The sequence below is a fragment of the Camellia sinensis genome, chromosome 4 (genome assembly GCF_055761805.1).
Source record: "Camellia sinensis isolate YWXY chromosome 4, ASM5576180v1, whole genome shotgun sequence".
Lineage (NCBI taxonomy): Eukaryota > Viridiplantae > Streptophyta > Magnoliopsida > Ericales > Theaceae > Camellia > Camellia sinensis.
The window spans coordinates 115,878,397-115,893,083 of record NC_138964.1 but is presented as its reverse complement, the minus strand read 5'-3'; the positions used below and the strand labels follow the sequence as shown (position 1 = coordinate 115,893,083).

Sequence of the window (14,687 nt, the reverse complement as noted above, 5' to 3'; positions counted from 1 at the left end):
ATGAACTAATCCAATCATTCTATCAAATTTTCACCAAAATCATTTTTAAAATGTTCTTTTATCTGAAATTTTTGTTTTCATCAAATTTGATTTTTATTTTTTTATTTTTTTTCATCCCCCAATGTTTCATCTTCTAAAAATTTTGATGAAAAATTTGACAAATTTTTCATTTGAATTTAAAAAATAATTCTCTCATAATTTAAAAAATATTTAATAAATGAATTAACAACAATGAATGAGATTCCTTTTTTTAAAACTCCCATAATCTTCTTTGGATCTCAACATTGATTAGATCTCAACATTGATGATGCTACACATAAATGAGTGAGTCTCATATATATATATATATGAATAGTTGAAATCTAACAGAAGTTGGAGAGATTTCAAAAAAAAAAAAAAAAAAAAAGGATCTCAAACATTTTTATCGATTAAACATCACGAGGTCATCAAAATGAAAGATGATTAGTGGTGTTGTATTAGAGCAAATTACTACTAACCACACTGTATCACATCACTAAAAGGCAAGCCTCTTCGTTCGATCGATCGATTGATCTCTCTCTCTCTCTCTTCTGGGTTTGTTTGGTTCTGCTCTCTAGAGAGAGCAAACAGTTGACATAGAGAGGGTTGGGACTTGTGTGAATTCGTAGATTGAGAAAGCTTTAGAGAGAGAGAGAGGGAGAGGGAGAGGGAGAGAGAGTTGTTTCTCATCCGAGGATGTCTCTAACGTGTGTGAAAATGTCGGAGGATGTTTGGTTAACATGTCTCACTCATGCGTTGTCTACTGAGACCGAGGAGATCATGGGGCTTCTTCTCGGTGACATTCAGGTCTCACTCTCTTCGATCCCTCGTTCATTTATTTACCAATTACTACTTTCTCTGCCTTTTTCTTTCTCCTCAATCTGCTATTATTGCTTTGTAAAGTCGAGAGCTTTATCATAGAGTGTAGATTTCAAGGGTTTTAGTTGTTTTCCCAATTGGGTTTTCAAATTATAGTACTTATCTTTCTCTATTTCGCACTCTCTTATATGTGGATTTGTATATGAATTGAACTATTGGGGATTGGTCCTTGACAAGGATCAGAGTAAAGGTGTTTCATTTGCATTTGTTTTGGCTCTGCTTTAATTTCTAGATGAATTTATGTTGAATTGGATTGTTGGGTATTGCTCATATTCAAGAATCAATTTATCAGGACTATGTTAACCCTCACCTCTGTGTTCCGAATTTGTGGATGAAAAATCTGAACTGGTTTTTTAAATTATAGTCTGCGTGAATGTTAATATAGATTCATATAGACATTGTTTTCAAATTATTGTTATTTACTCATTTACAGGAATTAGTTTTAAAATTTACCTTTTTTTGGTTTGAAGCAAACACATGAAAGAAGGTGATTTTTGGGCATGTGGCTTTATTTGACAACTTCAATAGGAATCAATTTAGAAAATTCTATACCTACTATGGTTGGATTGGATAGTTTTCTTTTGTTTCCAGTCAGATCTTGGGTTGTAGTTGTTTTATGGCCTTTTTGAGGTATGTGGCCTACATTTAGGGTTTCTTAAGAGGTCTGATGGAATCATGTTGAAAAATTTTACTCATTTACTGGGTTTGGATTGTTTTCCAAATTAGGTTTTTAAAATGGTAAATTATTTTTAGGCCAAGTTTGGCTAACCTAAAAAAGTGCACTTATTTCATCTTTTTATCTTTTTTGAGTCACATCAATCAACATCTCCTCTCTACTTTTTCTACACATAATAAAAAAAAAGTCAAAAAGTGCACTTATTTAGTCTTCCCAAACAAGCTTACGCTGAATTGAATCGATGTTATTTATTTCCTCATTAAATGTAGACAAATCCTTTGATTATATATGTTTTCGTTTCAATCACATTCAACTTGCATATTCCGTTCTCTCACTCTCTCCCAATCCGACTTCTTTTTCGGTGGGCTTGAACACGAGCATTATGGCTTTGGTTATTTTTGGGAGTTCACCAATTCCTTGGCATAACTTGAACGTGCAAATTCAAAGAATTCCTAATATGGATGTGATACAGAGTTGATTACATTACTTGATTTGTCTGAGTTTTGATGTACTTTAATAACTATTTTTTTAATTTGGTTTTTTGTTAGCTCAGCCAAAAATGATGGTCTTGTATGTCCCAGTGGATGAGTTGGTGACTATGGTTCATTAGATAGTTTTGGCACGAAAGATGTTGTACTTTTGGCTGTGGTCAATTTGGTTTATCAGTTATGTGGGGCTTGCTATATTTGGTCATTACTTTTGGCTATTGCACCAACACACACATAAATGATGCTTTGGTTCTGTTCATTATTTCAGCACTCCAAAAATGGCAGTGTGACTGCACTAATTTGGGGAGCATTGCCACAACCACGTTCTGATCGGCAGAAGGACCGAGTGGAGACTAATCCTGAACAGTTGACTGCTGCTTCTGTGCAGGCTGAGATATCCTTTCTCTGTTGCTTTTTATGTGCTAACTGTTCATTCATGTTGAAAAGTTTCTTGTTTCTACGCTCTTTAAATGTTTTCATGTGCAGCTTAAAAAAGAGAATCAGTATTGTGCAGGGTTGTAAATATTGTTTGTTACGTATCGTATTGGCCTTTGTGTACTGGGGTTTTGGCCTTACAATATCGTTATTCATTGATATATCAGCCGATATTGTTTGTTAGTCTCCGATATTGGCCTATATATGACCGTATCACCAATACCGTTACATATCCCAAAACCATGGTATTGTGCTTATTTTACAATGCTGACAAGATGCAATGGCTACTAAAAAGCACGGACACAGACACGCATTTCAAAAAATGCAGGATATAACACATAGGGGGCACTTACAAAAATATATAAATTTATATTTATATATTTATTATATGTCATATATTTGAATATTTCATCCAAAGATAATAAAATAATATAATATAACACTGACTAAAAGTGAATAACCACATATTATGTTGCATAACCATTACAATTACATATATCATCATATAACATTGAATAACTACAACTGCAACTACAAATACGATCACAATAGTATATCTTATAACATAGAAACAGCAGGTAAGAATTATCTATACTACTCCCTCCGTCCCAAAATAATGGTCCCTTTTGGGGAATCCAACTTTTTTTGGTAGTACAATTATTGCATTTGAAAAAAGTTGATTTTCCAAAATTATCCTTTTGATAGTACATTTTTTGAGAATATCAATGCATAATTGTACTTTTTATGTTGTTTATTAATTTAAAAGAAGGGTAAAATAGGAAATTTATATTATTTTTGTACTTGATTTTTGAAGAGGGACTAATATTTTGGGACAATGAAAAATGGAATAAGGGACTAATATTTTGGGACGGAGGGAGTATTATATATGTGAGCACAAGACTTGGTGTCTAATAGTGTGGTGGCTTCTCTATTTGCCACGTGCAATTTACCTATTCTAAAATAAAAAAAAAAAATATTATTTAAAGGCGTGAGCAAGATTTGAACCCAAGACCTTGGATTTCATTAATAACACTCTTACCATTTAGACAACATACATATTATGATATTCATTTCTTTATTATTTGTTTTTATGCTTACTTATTTGAATTGTATACGCATTACTAGTACATTCATATACATTCAATTAAAAGTCAAGTTTATTACCCTCGTGAAAAAAAAAAAAAAAAAAAAAACATAATTTTGACTTTAACCTCCACTTGAATTTTTTAAATTTCGGTTTAACTCTTGAGTGTATCTCCATAGTATCCATCTCAAGTTCCCAGTGCTTGTAGTGTGTCCCTAGCATGTCCTAGTGAAAATAAATAAATAACATCGGACACTCCAATTCGCATTTCCGACGTGTCCAGTCTGTGCTTCATTGTTCATAGAAAACATGGTTATCTCACCAAAAGGCTCTATATTAAATATTATATTTTGGAATATATATTTTTTATTTCCATATATATATATATATACATGCAATTTTGTGTTTGCTTTCATAATTAGCAGTAAATCTTATAGCTCATGATACAACTGAATTTGCCGTTTATTCCTGTTTTGTCAACTATATAAGCAAGCATCCATGTTTAGTTTTCTCAAGACTTGGTGTCTATTAGTGTGGTGACTTCTCTATTTGCCACGTGGCAAATTTTCTTATCCTAAAATAAAAAAAAAAATATTATTTAAAGGCGTGAGCAAGATTTGAATCCAAAACCTTGGATTTCATTAAGGAAAATGCTATAGGTCCCAAATTTTCTACCAAATGAATGACCAAACCTCTCACATGAGTGGACCCCACACCCATGTGAGAGGTTTGGTCATTCATTTGGTAAAATTTTTTGTATCTCTACCATTACTCTTTCATTAATGACACTCTTACCATTTAGACAACTTACATATTATGATATTTATTTCTTTATTATTTGTTTTTATGCTTGCTTATCTGAATTGTACACGCATTACCACTAGTACATTCATATACATTCAATTAAAAGTCAAGTATATTACCCTTGTGAAAAAAAAAAAAAAAAAAACATAATTTTGACTTTAACCTCCACTTGAATTTTTAAAATTTCGGTTTAACTCCTGAGCGTGTCTCCATAGTATCCATCTCAAATTCCCAGTGCCTGTAGTGTGTCCCTAGCATGTCCTAGTGAAAATAAATAAATAACATCGGACACTCCAATTCGCATTTCCGACGTGTCCAGTCCGTGCTTCATTATTCATAGAAAACATGGTTATCTCACCAAAAGGTTCTATATTATATATTATATTTTGGAATATATATTTTTTATTTCCATATATATATATACATGCAATTTTGTGTTTACTTTCATAATTAGCAGTAAATCTTACAGCTCATGATAGAACTGAATTTGCCGTTTATTCCTGTTTTGTCAACTATATAAGCAAGCATCCATGTTTAGTTTTCTCAATAATTAGCATGGAATAGTCTGCATTGCATGCTACAGTAATTGTCAGTACCATAATTGAGATTGTTCTGAGGCTTTGTGCGATTAACTGTATAGCACATAATGACTTCAGCAACAGGAAGAACAACTAGAGTAATTGGTTGGTACCATTCACATCCTCACATCACCGTTCTTCCTTCCCATGTTGGTGAGTGTCAATTAACAACGTAATGTTTTATGTGAATATCTAAATGTTTCTAAATATAAAATGTGTTGGTTGAACATTTCAATGCTTTCATTCATTCTTCATGTTTGGGGCTTGATTTGAAACCTTTTCTTTTTAATTTTCTGCCTGTAGTTCTATTATTGGTTACTTAAATAATATCTGCTAAATCTTTATGTCTTCTTCAGATGTGCGGACGCAAGCCATGTATCAACTTCTAGATTCTGGGTTCATTGGACTGATATTTTCATGTTTTAGTGAAGATGTGCATAAGGTTTGTTGTAGTTACTGACAAGTCAAAAGGAAATTTTATAAAAATACGTGGAAGCATGGTTATTTTTAAAACATTCTGGGATTTTCAGGTTGGAAGAATCCAAGTTATTGCTTTCCAGTCCTTGGATGGCAAGCAGAATCATATGTTGAGAGCACTTCCTCTCGCACCTGTAAAGAGAAGTGCAGTTATAGATCTTGAGTCATCATTGAGTTCCTCAGAAAATGCACTCACAAGGTCTGGCTCTACAAGGACAGAAAGTCTTGAACAAGATACTGGCGATTCGAGAGCAACTGCTGGGGCTTTTAAGGTATATTGCTTGATTCTTAAACTTTAATAAATAAAAAATAAAATTGCTTAATCTCACTAATGGACTTATAAAATTTTTGGAAAATAATGTTTCTATTAGATGCTGGAAGGTTAAAATTCTATTCCTGTATTGATCATGTTGCTGGTGTGTGTATATACTTCCATTGGAAGTGTTTTTTGGTTAAGAGTACTGTTGTAAGGAACCTTATTATATGTATATATATATATACTAATTTATAATTGTTTGTATATTTTAAATATTACTTGGATTGCTCTCATTGCCAAAATTTTCATTCAAAAGATACAGGCCTGAATGTTGAGTCAAGTGAATTTTCTGCCTTTGGGTTTAAGTGCTTGCTTCATGGTTCTATTTTGAACCTTCCCTGTTCAGTGATGTTTCTTGAATTCATGTTATGAAGGGTTGACATTTTTCTCCATTTGAATGGTTTTTTTGGAATTGATAGGTTTAAAGAACTTGGCTAATTTGTATTTTTTTTATTATAAAAAAAGGAAAAGAAATAATACAATTAAGGTTTTGAACAAATTTATGATGATAGTCGAAACACATCATCACCAGGATATGTTTTCATGAAATTAAGTACAAGAACTTTTAAAAAAGCCTAATGATTTTTTCTTTTTATCTTTTACTGTCATTTTCACTCTTCAAATTTGGGATTACAGTAGTTCTGCTTTTAAAGGGTGGTCTCAAAATCAAGGAAAATTAATTCTGTGAATAAACTTGCTGTGTATATATCATGTTTGATTTTTCTCAAGCTTCAATATCTCTAAGATACATGTAAGCTAGATGCAAAGTTTGCTGAAATGTTTTTGGGCTTCTTTCAGCAAGATACCTCCCATAAGCTCAGATACTGCTAAAATTTCATCAGGTTGGTAAAAAATCAGGGTAAAATGATAACTTCCATTCAATTACTTAAAAGTCAAAAATAAAACATAAAAGATAAAAAGGATAATTACTAGTAGGTCCTATTGAGTGGAGTTATTTACTCACAAATCCTGAGCCAATTTTTTATTTTTATTTTTAATACTTATTTTCCCCTTATTGTGATAATGAGAAAATTTTGAGACTTTTAGAAGTGTTTTGTGTTTGTTGAATGATTATTTGGTATTAGTAATTATATTGATAAATTTATCAAAGTGATAAATGATTGGGATATTTTGACTTTTGTTTATGAGTTTTGATTGATTTTTAGTTTATTTGTGTTGGTATTGAAATATGATTGTGGGAAGTGTAAGTAGTTGAATTTTAATTTTTTTTTAAAAAGATTTACAGTGATAAATTTATTGTTGAAAATTGGAGTAGGACTTTTTGATAAATAAGTCTGGTCCACAGGACCTGCTTGTAACTGCCCTAAAATAAAAATTCAGGGTATCATCCAGAATAGTTGGGTTCCAGTTAGCAAATTGCGTTTACGGAAAACTTGACTAGATGATTTAACTTACTTTACAGACTAACTGCTTTCCACCTTTTCATTGTGCCTCTGCTAGTAAACGGACTTTAGCATAATCAACAAGCTTGACTGATGCAGCACCACAAAGAATGGTAAAGAAGGAGATGAAGAATAAAACAAAGAGAAAAAGATAAGACAAGAAGGAAAGAGAAGTCTGCTGAGAGAAAGAAAGATACTCCAATAGCAGTGTATTCAATAATATGCCAATATCAAAATGTAGTAGTTCAGTACACTTCCATCTATATATAGGCTTACAAGCAGTATCTAACAACTTAACAAGGAAATAAAGAAGTGAGGAATGTACCAAAAAAGGGTAAGGAAACATAAAAATAGAACTAAAATTCTAATGAAATCAAATTCCTAAATAAACTAAAATTCTATTTCTATAGTCTTCATTTAATGTCTTGTCATTTCCCATAATTGACTTGAAGGCCTGACAGAGTTTGATCTATGGCATGTGTGATGAACTGATTTATCAGTAAATTATGGCCTGTATTTTGAAAATTTGTCTTGGTAAATTGATATCATGGATAGTGGAGGTACTACATGGAAAATAGATAGTGGCTCTAAATCATCTTCAGATATTAAAAATTCCAAATTTGAATTAGTGCCTGGACTTGCTGATGCCGCTTACTAGAGGAGCTGGATCTGTTAGGTCTTGTTAGTTGAGAATGACAATCTTTTTGTTTTTCTATTGTTTACTTGTTAGAATGCAGTACCCTCTTTGATCAGTTATCAATGTGGGTTGGTTATCTATGATTGGCTAGGGTGGTGGAAGATCGTCAGATTTGGGAGGTTTCTTTGCCAATGCTGATGCCAATTATCTAGGGGGACAGAGAGTGGGAGGAAACTACCTTGCTGACAACTTAGAAAACACCGTTGATATAGATCCAATGGATATGTCAGAAAGTATGCAAGAAGCAATGCATCGTTCGAATTTGGACATGAGGTATGCATGAGAGTGTAAATATATATATATATATATATATATGACCATTTGCTTTTGTTAACTGTTATTTTTGTCATATTTGTGATCGTATATTAGAACATTTTGTGTCCATTTGATTTGGGATGCCAGAAACCTCTGGTCTTCGGGTGCATAACTTCTCTCACTAGGGAAAAAATGATCGCCTTACATCTGTGGAGGGATATAAGTCCCATCTCCGTTAATTGCATTTTTTTATCTGATTTTTTACCTTGTGATAATGGAATATGTTAGATGCGGTTTTCTATTGATTATTATATTTGGTTATTTTTTCCTTGATCATGGTGCTCTTCGAGTTTGGCTTTCTTTGGCCACATTTTGAAGGCTTTTTGTATCATGCTAGTTCCTTTAATTGAATATTTCAATGGAAATATCAGCTAACTTGTCTGAACCCCAAAATGGCATCCTCTAAGAACCTAATGAGAATCAGTAGGAACTGGGGAGCATATAATTCCATCCTTTTGGTCTAATTCTGGTTTAATCTTGAAAGTATAGATTAAAGATTGAAGACTTTGGTTGTTGTCATTACTTTGCATTGGAGTTTCCTAGCGGTTGAACTGGTTTGAACTGGAGGTAGTATTAGTATATCTCCGCCTGCCCTCATGCGTCCTGCTGCTGTATTAAGAAACATGATCTTGTATGTAAGCTCTCTTTTTCCATAGGGGAACTATTTTTTTTGATAAATATTCGTGGATGGTTTGAATATTTGGTAGATTGCCCATTATTAAGAGGCTTATTGTTGATATTTTGTTCATCCAGTCATTTTATTGTTTTTTAATTCCATTTCCATGTTGAGTTCTATTTCCTTTTCTTCCAGTCATTTTACTGTTTCTAATTTTCTTTACTTGTTGAGATCTATTCCTTATGCATCCATATCAATCAAATGACAATGTCTTATGCTACTTGAAGTTGGCAAAAATAAGTTCTTAACATTGATTTCAAATGATTTTTGTTTGCCGGCAGTGGTGCAGAGTTTGTCAGGAAGGAAATCCCTCTTTATGTCTTGCCAACCTTTTCTCTTCTCAAGCTCGATTGCCCTTTGGCGTCATTTACAGATTTGCAACGTGTACTATATGAAGAGGAGCGGACAGCATATAACCAGGCCATCTTACAGAATATGAGGTAATCAGTGTGCTGTCAATATTTATAACTGAGTAACCATGCTTATATTTTATTTACTTATTGTTTTCTCATTCTTTCTTTCTTTCTTTCTTTTTATTTTTTATTTTTATATATTTTTTATTCTGCATTTTATTTAGGGATGGGAATGTGCACCCGCTTACTTTCATCCATCACACATCAACCTATCAGGCTTCCATGTGCAAGTTAATGGAGTATTGGTTAGAAACAAATGCCAACTTGTCTTTCAATAATTTGTGCTCAGCATTTGGTTTGTTCTTATTACCTTTCTTCTGACTTGCAGTTTAAGTCCTGCCATAAATGCTCTCCGGGATCGTTTGAAAGAAAATGAAATTCGGGTATTCAGTAGTTGCAACTTTTTCATTTGAATATTTGATTATAGAAGATAGTTTATTGTTTCACTCGAAATTTCATTGAAATATGGGTCAGTATGTCTTCTGATTTTGGGTTTTGAGTAATTTTGAAATTAGATTTTTTTCCTTGGCTCCTTTACTTTTTGGGATACTTGTATGGAGTTCTTTTCTGGAAAAACATAGGAATTCATGTTTAGGATAAATTTTTTTTTTTCCCAAAACTGATTAAAATGACTTGATTAAGTTCCCCAAAACTTCAACTTTAACACATATTTATCATGGTTAATGTACGAACTTCTAATTTTACTTGGAAATTTTTTCCAAATGGAGAATGTACAAAACATTCACAAACGGATAGGTGTCGTTAGTAAAATTTATAGTTTACTATTTTTAGTTTACATAAAACAGTAAACATGTTTATGTTTAATTTTGATAAAAATAAAAATAAAAGACATGTTTCGTACACAAGTGTTTTAAAAAGTTATTTTGGAAATAAGTGAAAGAGGTGGCCCGTGGAAGTTGGTTGTCGATGGTTAAAGTTGGTGGTCGGAAGTGGATATGCACTGAAAAGCTGAAGACCTTGCCTTATACTTGTATGTTTGGTGTATACTCAAGGGGGATTACCCCGTAGTTGCCAGGAAACCTACGTTTAGGAGGGAAATCCACTTTATTGGTACCACATTTTCAGTAGTAGGGTTAAAATTTTATGAAATGTCGAGGAGAGCCCCTTTGGCAAGTGGAAGCTTTTGGGAAAGATGGGAGTACTTATAAAAAAATTTCTCAACTCTTGGGCTAAACTTGGAAATACGTGTGGAATTTGTGTGGAACTTGCCAGGAACATGTTCTTAGAAGTTTTTCTTACTTCTTACTTATCAAACCATTTTCCTATCTAGTCTAAAAATATTTATAATGTTTCCTAAAAGATTCACATTTTGGTTTCCTGTGTTACTTCCTGGCATTCATTAACTTGACTAGGATTCACATATGCCATTTAAGGTTCTTGTGTACTTTTTCTGTCGGTTTGTCATTCAATTCTCAATCATTTCACCCATTCACATTTATCATTTGTATTTTTTGGATCACAATTTATTACTTCTCTTTCCCTTGTAATGTCCCACTTTTGAGCCTAATAAATTTATTGATGTCGGAGCCTCTTTTTGCTGTAAAAGTTGACTTGATAACACAACATATGGTGGGTGTGACCCCCCACTTATTCTTTGTAGGCTGATACATCTGATACTGTTTGATCATCCTTGCGGTCTCTGGCTAAAATGTTAATATTTAAGGGTTTTTTTTTTTTCCCAGCTAGTGATGCTGACTGATGAAGCCAAGATTCTGGAGACCGAGGCCTTTAAAGGAACCGAATCAAGTTTGGGTTCCCCTCGTAATGTGCCATCTCATGGACTCCGTGGAAGTGCTTCATTTGGTCACAGGGACAGGGACAGGGACTTGTATAGTCCTGAATCCCCCAATACGAGAAATGTTTCTGGTCCTGGTAGCCGTAGCAGAAAGGGGTCGTAGTCTGATCCCCCAGTAAAACCCTCCCAAAGCATTTTGTAAGCCCCTTCTGTCCTTTTCTGTCCCCCACCCCTTAACTACCTTGCAGATCAGATGTTGGTGCCATTTTGAGATTGTATGATCAGAATAATATGCCTTTTCTGGTGATTGTAAATGATGATGGAAGTTCAGTTTTTATAGAGATTATTATGAATCAAGATTCGTGTTTCAGATACATACCTTCTACATCATGGATTCCCTCATTATTGAATTTGTATTGACATTGCAATCACTACGGGAAATAACACATTTGGCGACTAAAAAAAATTAAGTCGCCAAAGGTACACGCATTAGCTACTAAAAAAAATTTGGTTGGCAAATGTATACACTTTAGCTACTAAAAAATATCTGGTCAGCAAAGGTATGGTACTAACTACTAAAAATAATTTAGTCGGCATTTGTTGTCTTTTGGCGACTAATTACATTTTGGTCGTTAAAAAGTGGATTTTGGGCGACTAAAAAAATAATTTGTTCACCAAAATGCAATCTTTTATTTCATTTTTGGGGACTAATGGTGTTAAGTCGTTGAAAATAGGATTTTAGGCGACAAACAAAATTTAGTCCCTGATTGTACATTCTTTCATTTCACTTTTGGCGACTGAAAATGGGTTTTGGTGACCAAAAATGGGGCTTTTGGTGACTAATATTTTAGTCGCCAAATGTGTAGTGAATACCAGTATGAATAGTATTATACCATTTATGTAGTGTAAATGTGAAATAATTTGGATAAAAAGGAAAATGTAAATGGAAGACATATATTTAGCAAATGATTGCATGAAACATTCAAATATCACTTAAACATTAACTCATTTTTCCAGGTCATGGAGTTCTAGAGGGTGGAATGCAGGAGAATTTCCTTGTTTACCCTGATCATGGGCTGTCTGGAAGGAGATTTGTGGTGAGGAACTGGAGGATTTTGATGAATTCTCGTTGAATTTTTTTGTTTTTTTTAAGAAAATAAAATTGGATCCAAGACCTGGTTTATATGTTAATGTTGTTATCATGCCTGGTTCAGATTGGTTCAATTAAGAAAAAACATTATACTATTACTAGAAGTTCTGCAGACACTACATGTGTGAATCAACTAGATCTAATCATCTAACAGTTATCCATCAAAATAGTTAAATACGATTAGCAACTGCTCCAGGTCATTATCAATTTTTGGTAACTATTCTAGGCAATTCGAACGTGAGCGCACTTCAATCCATACAAACTCCAGCCTTCACTTTATAATAGTAAAGATGATTTTGTCTTAGAAGGTTTAAACTGAAAATGGAGAAAAATGAGAAAGAAGTGTGTAGTTGATAACTGTATATGCATTAATTATTACATCATGCATGAATCTAGAACAACAGACACCTTATATTAAAAATATGTTTTGAATAGACCACTTTATTTGGTATGTTTGCTACTTGACCTCATTTTGCTATTGAATTGTTTGGTCATTTGCATTTTTGAAGTTTTTGGAGAAAAAAAAAAAAAAATTGGTAGAAGTACAGTTAGAAAAACATCTATCATTTTCATATTGTTTTTAGCTTGACACAATTTTGAAAAATTTACAAAACGACACCTTAAAGTGTTTCCTAAAATGGGGAAATTTTAAGATTTTTTCTTCTTCTTCTTCTTCCGAAAATAGTTCTTGGGATCAGTTTGTGGAACAAGTTTCTTTTTGTGTCATTTTTTATTTGGATTAGAGAAAAGGAAAACGATACGAAACACACTTTGTTTGACAATGAAATGTGTCAAAATATGGCCTCTGCCATGCTATATACATAACTGGAGGTTTTCATAGCAGCATTCTGATGTGAATCTAGGAATGGAAATGCTTGAAAATTTTGCATTTCAATCTTTTTGGAGAACTTTGAACAAGTCAAAGACACTTGTCAAAATTTTGGTGAGTTGGGAAATAATCAGAAGTAATAAATTGTTGAGAGTTGTTACATGCCTCTTTGATGGGTGTCATATATTTACATCATTATTTGTCTTTGTTGATAATTATTGTATGCAACACATGAATGGCACTATCCCCCCTCTAGAAAAACCTCAGTATTGGTAGAGAGTTAGAAAAATGTTTAGAATGCAGCGTGACAGCTAACTCAACATTTTGTACACTTTTTTGCAATTTTTTTAGGTCTTTATTAATTTCCAAAACACCTCGAGGTGAAGAAATTGATAGGTCCTCAATAAAGATATCATGAGAAAATATAGAGTAATCCATATGAAATTGATATAAGATTTTGTATGTTCGTTGAATTGTAAGTTATTCAAATTTGATTTGAAAACTTAACTAGTTTCAAAATATGTTTGAGGGTGGCTTGTTTACCTTTCTAGTTGAACTCAAATGAGCTTTGATCAAGCTAATGACAAGCTAAGCTTGAGTAAATTTTTTTTTTATTTATTTTTGTAATGTATACAAGTTTATGGAGCCGAGTAGTAGCTTATTCAAGTTTGTTTGGAAAATTTAAAGCGTTTTAAAATGTGTTTTATTTATATTACGATTTATCTTAAATGAATTTTTAATCAGTCGAACATGAGTTGAGTTTAAATAATTTAATTTAGTTTACACTCTACAATAACCATAAAAAGAATTTAGGTTTAGTAGATGTTAAAAGTGGTGAAGGTAAGAGTCATACAAAAGAACTGTCAAAGGTTAAAAAAAGGATGATGCACATTCTTCTTGTGAAAAATTTGTTAGAAAATGGCTTTAGAAATTCCTTATTTTTTGTTAACTTTGAGCATTAATTAAGGTGGGACCCAAGCGTTATTTTTAACGTTTCTAATTGGGTTCATGTTTAATGCCGCATAGTGAATAAATTCGTGTATTTTGTTGCTCAAAACCATTTCTGGATAAATGAGAATTCAACGCACGTTTTCAGGTTTGCGGAACTAGTTTTGGTAGGTTTCCTACACATTTGTGAAATGTGTTTGTCCCACATTGGAAAGGCTTGAGGTTTTGAATGGATTTATATACCTTAGCTTGGGATACTTGGGATAGGCCCCAAGGAGTATCCAAGTTTGTGGAAGGGTGAGGTTATGGTTGAAGTGGGCTAGACTCGTTGAACCCAAAATTAAAACCACGCCGCTATCGGCTAGGCGCAGGTATGAGGTTGGGTTGGACTTGTCCAACACAATACTTATTTTTTGGGGCCAAAAACTTTTGTATTTTATTTTTTAATTTTGAATTCAAAATAAATTGGTCCAAAATTTTTCTTCACCCAAATAGGTCCCTAACAGGTTTAACCCATCCGAACAGTTCAAAGGGATCAACACAAGTTCAGATCTGTTGAATTCAATCTGTTGGTGCCTGTTCAATTTGTTCGAAGAGGTTTTGTTCCTGTTCGAACAGCCACCAATCTGCCTGTATAAAGTCTGCTCTAGCAATTCATTTTTAATCCAAAAAATTTTCAGACTTCTTCATTTTCTTCTTCCGTTCGTCCTCTATTGCTCTTGCATTTGTTTCTGCATTTATTTTT

At 33.0% G+C, this 14,687-nt stretch overlaps 1 protein-coding gene across 1 annotated transcript; it reads left to right on the top strand.

The window, feature by feature from the left end:
- Nucleotides 1-357: 357 nt before the first annotated feature.
- LOC114309197 (uncharacterized) lies at nucleotides 358-11,389 on the top strand. The gene is made up of 10 exons (XM_082866025.1): nucleotides 358-825; nucleotides 2,330-2,458; nucleotides 5,031-5,115; nucleotides 5,319-5,404; nucleotides 5,493-5,711; nucleotides 7,947-8,128; nucleotides 9,128-9,286; nucleotides 9,424-9,504; nucleotides 9,588-9,642; nucleotides 10,963-11,389. The coding sequence occupies exons 1-10, from the start codon at nucleotides 715-717 to the stop codon at nucleotides 11,176-11,178; spliced, it is 1,323 nt and encodes a 440-aa protein (XP_082722151.1). The 5' UTR covers nucleotides 358-714; the 3' UTR covers nucleotides 11,179-11,389.
- The last annotated feature ends 3,298 nt before the right edge of the window (nucleotides 11,390-14,687 follow it).